This window comes from Festucalex cinctus, chromosome 10, assembly GCF_051991245.1.
Source record: "Festucalex cinctus isolate MCC-2025b chromosome 10, RoL_Fcin_1.0, whole genome shotgun sequence".
NCBI classification, from domain to species: domain Eukaryota; kingdom Metazoa; phylum Chordata; class Actinopteri; order Syngnathiformes; family Syngnathidae; genus Festucalex; species Festucalex cinctus.
In genome coordinates this window covers 14,752,058-14,762,239 of record NC_135420.1, presented here as the reverse complement: position 1 = coordinate 14,762,239, position 10,182 = coordinate 14,752,058, and the positions used below count along the sequence as shown (strand labels likewise).

General features: G+C 37.8%; 1 protein-coding gene across 9 annotated transcripts; it reads right to left on the bottom strand.

The window, feature by feature from the left end:
* Positions 1-1,227: 1,227 nt before the first annotated feature.
* Positions 1,228-9,966, bottom strand: LOC144026663 (uncharacterized). Of its 9 annotated transcripts, none has more exons than XM_077533544.1 (13): positions 9,606-9,966; positions 9,027-9,117; positions 6,695-8,356; positions 6,354-6,463; positions 6,190-6,279; positions 5,294-5,340; positions 5,103-5,227; positions 4,855-4,930; positions 3,768-3,848; positions 2,271-2,405; positions 2,100-2,162; positions 1,873-2,029; positions 1,228-1,776 (listed from the first exon to the last, which is right to left on the bottom strand). In XM_077533544.1, exons 4-13 carry the CDS (start codon positions 6,435-6,437, stop codon positions 1,570-1,572), a joined length of 1,065 nt encoding a protein of 354 aa, XP_077389670.1. In that variant the 5' UTR covers positions 6,438-6,463; positions 6,695-8,356; positions 9,027-9,117; positions 9,606-9,966; the 3' UTR covers positions 1,228-1,569. The 9 variants fall into 9 exon arrangements, with proteins under 9 accessions (XP_077389670.1, XP_077389672.1, XP_077389671.1 ...); XM_077533546.1 differs by having other exon boundaries at positions 6,695-6,814; XM_077533545.1 differs by having other exon boundaries at positions 6,695-6,814; positions 9,027-9,966.
* Between the last annotated feature and the right edge of the window lie 216 nt (positions 9,967-10,182).

Here is a 10,182-nt window from a genome sequence, read left to right as displayed (position 1 = left end):
CCCTGTTGCACTCATACTCATTAAAAATTAAAGGTGATATTTTTTTTCTCTCTTTAAAGGTCATCGTCTAATAATGTAGTACATTTAAAAAAAAAAAAAACCTGTCAAAACTAACCAAGTTTAGTCTTAAACTTGAGTTTTCAGTTTAGTGCATTTTATTTATTATTTTTTTTTTTAATATGGTAAAAATACCATTCACTAAAAATGAAAGTGCACAATATGCCCAGTCAAACTAGTGTTTTTTTGTTTTTTGTTTTTTTAGTAAAGTCCATTAAAAAAAAACAACTAGAAACTAAAATTTACACGAACGCTTGGAACTGCCAATGTGGAGTTAACATTTTGGACTGGCGAATACGTTTGAACGGCGTTCAACATGAATGTACTTGTAGGAGTAAATAGAATACGTTCGAACGTATTTGTAGGCGAAATGCTACAAACAGCATAGTTTTCCATAATGCCAGGGGGTTAACTGGCGCATGCGCAATGAGTAATATACTATGCAGCATTTAGCGTATAATTGAACAGCTCGACATTCAAAAATGTTTACTACACATTGATAATTCTACACTGCCGTAGATTGGGACATAAGACAAAAAATAAAGGGGGGGGGGGGGTATGTTCGTATGATGAAGCTTATTTTGTTTAGGACATGTAGTCACTTATTCATATTTCAAATATCGTTTTGGGGGGATTTTCTTTTTCTGTTTTCGTACAATCCATTACATTTTTTGGATTGTATAACATCTACTGCAAGTGTTTGCTTTCACTTCCTTCAATGCACAACTCTTAACCTTAAAAGGTGACGTTTGAAATGTTCTTACTCTTGAGTCAATGTTTTAAATGCTGCAGATTTTTTAATGGTACTGTGCAGTCTGTTTCTTAGGTCACCTTTATACGCTTCAAAACTGGAATTGTACATTGAGTAGCTGTTGAAAGAAAGGAAGAATTGTTTTGTGCTGGTTTTCATTTTACACAAGCAAAAACCTTTCTTCTGCACAATCTGTACATGTTCTGAGTCAATTTCTTCCTTTTGATGTGTCCTCTTGTGTTTAACAAGTTGTTTTTCCCTCCATGTTGTCACATGACTTTGATCCAATAATATATTGGATTGTAACATGGTGGAAGTTGCTATTTTTGTATATAGATGTTTTTAATTAAAGAGTATCAATTAATTCTCTGGTTTGTTCTTTTAAGAAGAATGTGAATCAACAGGCACACACTGGTTGGTGACGGTTCGCACCATTTTATTAGTTTCCTTTGGAAAACATCACAACTGAATGTCCACTTAAAAAGGACTAGAAATGTAAATGGTACTGGGTGTGTGACAGTAAACGCAGAATAGTGAATGAAAAAGGATACAAATGTCAAGGCAAATTCTGACATTGATGAGTATTTCATTGAAAACCAATATCAAGCACAAAATGTACATGATTTTTAAAACCATGGCCATGTTAACACACATAGTCCATTCTACAATTGTTCTGTTTTGTTTAAAGTTAATATCCCATATTGTACTTCAATTGATCAGGCACAGATACAGTAAGATATTGTCTACTGTAAATGGAGATCTTAGTCACTCATTTCCACGTCTTCCTGATGGTGATCATCTCTGTTGACTTTGAACATTTTGGGGGCATGGGCCTGGCCTCTCTCCGTCTCATCGAACCCTTTGGGCGATGAGGTGGAGTCTGAATCGCTCTTCCCCTCCTTGTCATCCTCCTCCACTTCCTTTTCGCTGGCATAGCCTTGTTCCTCTTCGTTGTAATCCCGTGTCACCTGAAAACAAAACGTGTTCGTTGGGACAGATAAACTCCTCGGCCACGGCAAGGTGATCGCCTTAATTACAATAAAATTCAAATCAGCCTAACAAACCTTCACGTCGCCTTTGTCGCTGTGTAACTTGCGGTCTCGCTCTTTGTCTTTGCTCTTCTTACTGGATGAGTGTTCTCTCTGCTCTCTGCTTTGGTCCCCGTGCGCCCTCCGCTCTCGATTTCGCTCCTTCTCACGATGCTTCTTCTCCTTCTTGTGCCTGCACCCGCACCGCAGTATTATTTCGCTGTCATAAGCTTATTCAAAAGAAAAGGCTCATGGGAACTCACCGTCTGGGCGATGGCGACTTGGTCAAGTGTTTTTTGGGGGACCTGGATACACTGCTCCTTCGCCTAAGATCAGACAATTTGAAAAACTGATGAACACGTTTCCTGTCCTGCAAGTGTGATAGGGTATCAAACTGACTTCAGTGAATCCCCATGATGCATTGCAGTTCTTACCGGTTGACACTGCGAGAACTCCTTGCACTGCCGTAACTCTTGGGTGGTGTCTTTGACCTCTTCTTGGACTTTTCCTCCTTCCTGTCCCTGTATGCGCAAAGGTCAACATCATGACGTTCCGTAATTGTGGGAATGCTGAAAGCATCCCACATATGTTAATCAGATTTTTATTCTCCACACTCTTTGCACATAATACTTCCAATTTACACCGTTCAAATTTCAACTTGATTCAAAAAGTCACGCATCCCGGGGTATATATCGTCTGATTCCACTTTACTTACAGTACTCGCACAACTTGACATTAAATATCAACTTTTCCCCATTCATTGTGGAAATGCTGAAGCATTGTGATTTTTATTCGCCACACTTTTTTTGCCGCGTAACAACTCCCACATAGTACTTCCATTTACACTGTTCATATTTCAACTACCTTAAAAAAATTTACACCTCTCGGGGGTGTATATCGTCTGATTCCACATTACTTACAGTATTTGCATGATTTTAAACGTTTAATATCAACTTTCCCCGCTCATTTTCAACGGGACAGACATTGAGCTTTTTCTAAGTATTACTTTCCACGCCCACTTCCATACATATACTTATCATCATTACCAGGTGTCTGATACTGCTCTGTGGCACAGTTGGTAAAGTGCATTACCCAGTAACCAGGAGGTCATAATTTCACAATTTATCTCTCCATTTACTTCATAACCATTCCACATGCTTTCAAATCTTAGCATTCAGCTATTAGCTTTCAGCATTCCCACGCAATTTCTCCAGAAATTGCACTTAGTCTAGTTTTCAATGGGACTGACATTGAACTTTTTCTAAGTCCCACATTCCACGCTCACTTCCATACATACAACTGATCATCATTACCAGCTCTGTGATACTTCTCAGATCTTTTTATTCATTTATATTTCAACGTCAATTAAAACTAATTTTCACATAATTCTCAGTCCTTTTTATTCATTTATCTTTCAATTTCAATTAAAACTTTGTAATTTTTGCATAATTTATCTTTCAATTAACTTCATAAGCATTCATCTCAGCATTCAGCTATTGGCATTCAGTTTTCAGCATTCCCGTGCAATTTCTCCAGAATTTGCACTTAGTCTAGTTACATTTAGTACACTAGACTCTGAATGTCATGCCAAACTATGAACTGTTTAAGGCAAGGTAACATTTTTTGGTCCCATGATGCTTACAACATGAAAGATATCAATCATAGGCAGACCATTTGATGGTTTTACTATACTTTGTTCTTTAGTGTTTGTTGAGGGAAATCTAGAAAAATTGTCTGATTTGTTGCCTTTTTTTTTTTTTTTGTAGGGAGATGTCTTTATCTTTGTTTTACGTTGTAATGTATTGTCCAATAAATATATTTTTAAATCTTGTAAAAAAGAAAAAGCCAATTTCTGATGATTTTCCATTCATCCATTTTCCAAATCACTTAATATTCCTTAAAATAGCTAAATCGTTCTGTTGTGGGCCAACCTGGATCTGCTGCGGCGGTGGCTTCTGTCATGGGAGGGGGACCTCCACCTGTTCCTTGAATAGGACCTCCTCCGAGGCCTGCTAGAAAAGAATCCATTTACAAATGTTTCATTCAGTCAGTCAGAACATGTTTGAATAGTCGTGTCCATTTTGCACAGAAACGCTGTGGTAGCAATTCAAGGACGGACCAATAAATACTGTTAGACTTTGCTTCTTTTTCAAACTGTTCTTCTATGAACTTTTCCTGCATTGCACTGCACTTGTATTAGATTGTTGTGATGTCCTAGGGGACTTATATTGCTATTTTGTGACGTATCAGCTGTGTTTTAATACTTTCAGTGGGGACCATAAAGTACACAGAACTAAATGCACATTTGTTGTCATCTTGGAAAAATATTGACTGTAGCATTCAGAGATGAACCATTCTAATAATGAAACTGTCATACAGTGTTAAGCTTTTGAAATATCGACTTTTTAATTGTGCCGTGTTATTGGCTGGTGACCAATGTGTACAATATTTCTTGATTGTTGTTTTGTTGAAATATTGTTGAATGGAAATGCAGGACAAAATTTGTATAGCAAAATAATCTCAGTGTTTGTTATTATCCTTTCCAATAGTGTTGTTTAATTTCTACCCATTAACTTATTTTCCTTATAGTTGAGTGCTTCAATGTATTTTTATTGCACCGTATTGGAAGTTAATTCGGAGTGCAAATTCACTCCAAATAGTTTTTTTTGACTCACTAAATTGTACTACGACAGCAATTTTATTTCATGCATATGAGAAATTATGAGATAAAATCAGTGACTGTGAGAAAGACTTTTGCATGACTGTATTCTATCAATTCATGCTGATAGTGAATTGATTTGAAAACATGCTCGCTCACAAGATTCTCCGTGTCTCTAAATTGGCATCTTCTGTTGCCGTGGCACAAAGAAGAATTGCTCCTAGGACGTTTTGAGTAATTATTATTTTTTTTTAAATGTCCTTCACATCAGAAACATCATCTCTCAGCTGTTTCGATGTGAAGGAATAGCATTGCCTCCCTCTGAAATTAGCTGCGGATGAAAAGGCAAGTGTCTTTACCGGTGTCTTGAACGGGATCTGGAGCGTCTGCGCCGTGACTGTGAGCGGGAATGTTTACGTTTGTCATCTTTCTTACCTACAAAAAAAAAAATTAATAATTACATGAAATGGGACTTCATGCTCCACAGGTAACTATAAAAAGTCTAATAAATTTTGAACAGAATATTCAGACAGTACATGACACCATTTATTTATTTATTTATTTATTAAACCAACAGCTATACACGTCCTACAATTGTGAAACTCACTTCCTGGTTCGAGGGCAGCAGAAATTAGTGATTGGGCTTCCCGAACTCGCTTCATGGTCTCTTCTTTGTTGGAGCTGTCGTTCAAGCCAGGATTTAGGTTCAGTCCAGCTGCAAGTGGATTCAACCTGCAATGACCACAATGTAGTTTTAATGAAAAAAAACAACAACACTGGACTATGGCAGGTTCTTACTTTGGATCCATGGACTGCATGAACTTCAGCAAGTCTGAAGAAAGGGCCTAAAAATGACATTTTTGATAAGACACTTTTTTTTTTTTCATTTGCTCTAGACTTTAAAACGATCTGATCAACTGGATCATGATCGGACGATATTTTGCATTTATGCAAAATTGGTGGCTGACTGTAATGTCAATTTGCCTTCATTGATCGGATGAGTGAAATATGACATTTCAGTACGAACAACCTTGTTCACTCCGGAGTCGTTCTGTGCCACTTTTTTTTTATTATTATTATTATTATTATTATTATTGTCTTAAAAAAATAAAAAGGTCTGAAAATCATTTTATTGACATTGAATTAAAAAAAAAATAGCTACAGTATGTGTTTTATTTAATTTAAACATTTTCTTAATTCAAAATAGCTTTCATTACTAGGCGTACATTAGGTTAACTTCCAGCCCTGCACATTCAGCCAGCCGTGTTGTTTAAACTCACACGGAAATACAGACACACTAAACAATTTTCTTGATACAAGAAAATGGATACAAGATCAACGAAGGCCACACCCAACGTAAACTGAGCTATTGACTTATTGAGCCGTTTTCAGCAGCAAAAAGTTCATATTTTGTCCAGTATGAATTTGTTAATGTCATTCTTTTTCTTGTAGAATGAAAAACTTTAAAAACTAAATGTTTCCACTTGCTGTCGACTGAAGATGACATCCCCTGTGTTGAGGAAGTAGGTAGCAACCAATCTGGCTCAGTTTGCTGACCAAACCCAGAAAACAGATGAGCCATGATTGGTCGGTGATTGGTGATCGAGTATTGTATTTTTTCAAACTCGCCCCCAAAAATCCTGGTCATGTCAAAGCAGAGTTTGTTCGCACTTGGATGCCAATTGTTAGCTGACCTGGGGGTTCATGATGGGTCCTGCTATTCCCATTGCAGCCATCTGCTCAAAGTTGGGAGATCCAAGACCACCAAACAGCGGTCCTCCCATCTGAAACACGGCACACAGTTCTATCATTTCAAATGTAAAGCGACAGCCTTTCAGATGCATCTGCGAGAACTCACCGAAGCCAGAGGATTGGGTCTTGGAAGAAGGCCCGCCCCGGGCATCATTCCCGCCACGGCGTTGGCCGGTGCCAGCAGCGACATCGCTTTGGATTCATCTGGAATGACTCCTGGGGGAGGAGGAGGCGGTTTCAGCACGAGCAAACGTGCACAACGTCCACAATACAAGACTTGCAGACAAGCCACCAGTTTAAGCGCTGTGTAGCAAAGACCAATAACATATGCTCATGTTGTCTTGTCTGTAAATCTTAATCCCTGATTTTGTTGACTGTAGGATTAGCAAATAGGAGTTGCATAGTCACAATTACACACTGTGTTCAACACTACCAAGATTTTATCACCTGTACTCGTTTTCTAAGTCATGAACCAAACGTAAGCAAGCACAGCCGGTTGTCCCGTGGGATGTGCTCTCAACTTTCATTAGATGTTTTATGAACAAGCGACTCGCGCCGGCTGCTTCGCTATAAAGCACACAGAAACATTGAGATACAGAAAACAAAGTTTGTGATTTGGTGTAAACAGGGGAACATTTCAACAGCACTTACCAATACACAAATTGGAAAGGCTCATTCATATTATTACCTTTACTGGGTTTTGACGGCTGGTTACTTTGCACAGTTAAAAAAAAAAATTAAATAAAATAACTACAGTACCCTGTTTCTCAAATAACGGCCGGGGACGCTCCACATTGTGCGTTCATGTTTATATTTTTACATTTTTGTTGAACTTCAAATTGTTCTAACATTTGAAGTGTTACACATTGACCACTCCAGTGTGGATAACGCCAATATCCTGGCTGTCCCAAAAGTCAATACGCTATTCCATTTTTCTTTTTTCCCATCACGTTTCTGGTCTCATTCAAAGAGACATGACAATCAGCATTTGACCGATTAGGCTTGGAAAATTTGCTCAACCTCAAAGTTGGCACGACAGCTCAATCACTATCCAAAACATTTACTAAATACTTTTTTTCCTTTTCCTTTTTTTTTTAGGGATCAGTATTGGGCCGACAGCAAGGCTTTATTTCAAAGTATTGTACCTACAATACTCTCGATAGCAGTATCTGCCACCCTCTTGTAGCCATTTTACAATCAGAAATGCGAAATTAGAAGTATAGAAAATTGACATTTATTTAAGTTAAAAAAATAAATAAATTCAATATATGGAAGGGGGGTGGGGACTTTCTTTAAAATTATGTATTTTTTTGTTGTGGTGGGTTGGTTTTATTATGTATATAAGAAACTAGTGGGATCCGTGACCACAAGCGACAAGAGCCCTGAGCAACTCTGTCATTGTCAGCCGACAACAAGTGGCTAAACGCCCGCCACGGAAATAGACAAAAATGGGTGTATTTTGCCGCTTATTCATATTTGACAAACGCAATATTAATCAGAATATTTTTTAGTCGACTTCCCTTTTAAAACAACATAAAATCTACGTAAGGGAAAAATTAGTTTATTCAAAATGTGGCATTAATGTTAATTTGGACTACACGTGCAGATTAATGGAAGCGTAGTGTATGGGTGGTGGACACTATTCGAAGAAATAAGGTACTGTAGTAGTAACATAATAACCTATATGGCAACAAGGTACATCACGTCGCAATTTTGTCAACTCTAAACAACATATTGTATGCATAACCACACCAAAAAATCCTATTATGTTATTGTTACCAGTAAAAGCCACAAGAGAAAAAAACAACAACTGACAAATACGCAAAGCTGGGGTGGGAAAAAAAAAAAAAAAAAAAAAAAAAAAGGAAGTTTAGTCGATCAATCCATGGTTTTGAAATCTGAAAACAATACATATTTTTCCTATTTCACATTTTGATATTGTAAAAGGTAGGTGCGCACATCCACACGCTACACTCTCACACACAAATACGTGCACAGCAACAACAGAACGGACACTTGAGAAACAGGATAAGGCTGCAGAGGACAAAACGCTTGGTGGCATTTGCAGCAGGGCCTGGTATATAGGGCTGGCTGAACCAGGAAAAAGAACTGTAAAACACAATAACAAAAAGAAACACAACTGTTAAAAATTGGAGAGGCACTCAACCCTTTCACAGTTATGTGTGGAGACGCTCATGTAAAAAGATTACTTGGTCGGTGCGTTATTTAGAGCAATTGTTGGATTACAATTGCTGTATTTGCGAGATGAAAATCACACTTAGACAAATTGCACATGAGCGTGGATATATTTGGTTGTTGGGATGCCCTGATTCATTTGATTTGGTAATTACAAGCACCTTGATAAGTCTAAATGCCGCTCTCAAAGTTGATAATTTTGCGTGACTGTATCTAAGAAAAAAATTCCTTTAATTGAGAAGAAAAAAAAAAAAAAAAAAGGTTCAAAGCGAGATCGACCGATAGACATAGCCTTGCATTGCGAGCCTGGTGCCATTTTTTTCTAAATCTTCTGATGGCAGCAGAGCACAAATAACAGAGAGAAGTTTACAGCTAGATTGCAGGACACAAATGGACACAAATTCACATGTTCCTTTTGCCTAATAACTCCTTAGTAACACCCGACTGCTCATTGGCAGGACCTGATTTTTCACAAAAGAAAAATAGAACAGACACAGTTGTCACTGTCAGTGTTTGCAAACCATCACATAAGCAATAAAGCATCGCGTGATGTACATTCATGGGCAGAGGCAGGGACACCAACCTTCTGCAAACGGCACCACGATCAAGGCCCGGTCCACAAAGACGGTGTTGGTCAAGTGCTGAGAGACTCCCACCGACTCAGACTCATGGAACTTTACAAAACACACACGTGAAGTCACAGGCAAGGGAGAGTCACTGGAAGAAAACACACTACTGTTGTGCAAGGCATACAAATAGGGACAACATGATGGGCTTCTCTGCAGTTTATTACACAGAAGCAATGTGGAACTCAACAAACAAAAAAGTTGTTTTTCCTTGCTAGAGTGATATAATAATATACTGTGTTTTGAAACAAGAACAAAGACTCTAAACAAGGAACATTCTAGACTAGTTTGGGCATTTCTGGACGAATATGTTTAAATCACGCCAGACACTATGTTTAAACACAAGAGATAGTATCAAACACATCTTCGATGAATAAAAACTGAAATAAACGAAATTGGAAATGAGGTTGTACACTAAACGGTAGTTGTGATTAGATGCAGCTGCGCGTATTAGCATTAGCTTCCAACGAGGCCCGCTCGACCTAATCGGGAGGAAAACCCCAGCGAGCACGAAAAGCTTCTCCTAAGATACTCACTCAGGTGGAAAGAGTTTGAGCTCCTCTATGTTTCCCAGAAAGTCGAAAAGAGTCCACATTTGTTCCAAGGTTGTGCTTGGGGAGACATTTGTCACCTGAATGACGTGAGTACTGGAATTCATCACCGCGAATACACTAAGCTAGCTTAATCGAGCTAGCTAGCCTGCTTGACTAAATGTAACTACTAGTATTTTAAAGCGAGGTGGTGTTTAAGATTCCGCATTTGGGGAATACAACAAAGTAATAGTTTGGTATACGCTTTCAAATGTCACGACGGAGCCGAGGTAATGATGATGCGCAGACAGCATCACAAGAGTACCACTCATGCTGCAGGAGCCCCAGTCGTAAACTGTCCACGAGGTTAGGATTTGTCATATTTTATTTTTATTTTTTATTTATAGTTAGCAATAGCATCATATATATATATATATATATATATATATATATATATATATATATATATATATATATATATATATATATATATAGTTCCTGAATGTTTGTTCTGATCTCCCCCATAAGTAATAATAATAATAATAATAATAATAATAATAACAATAATGATGATGATGATGGT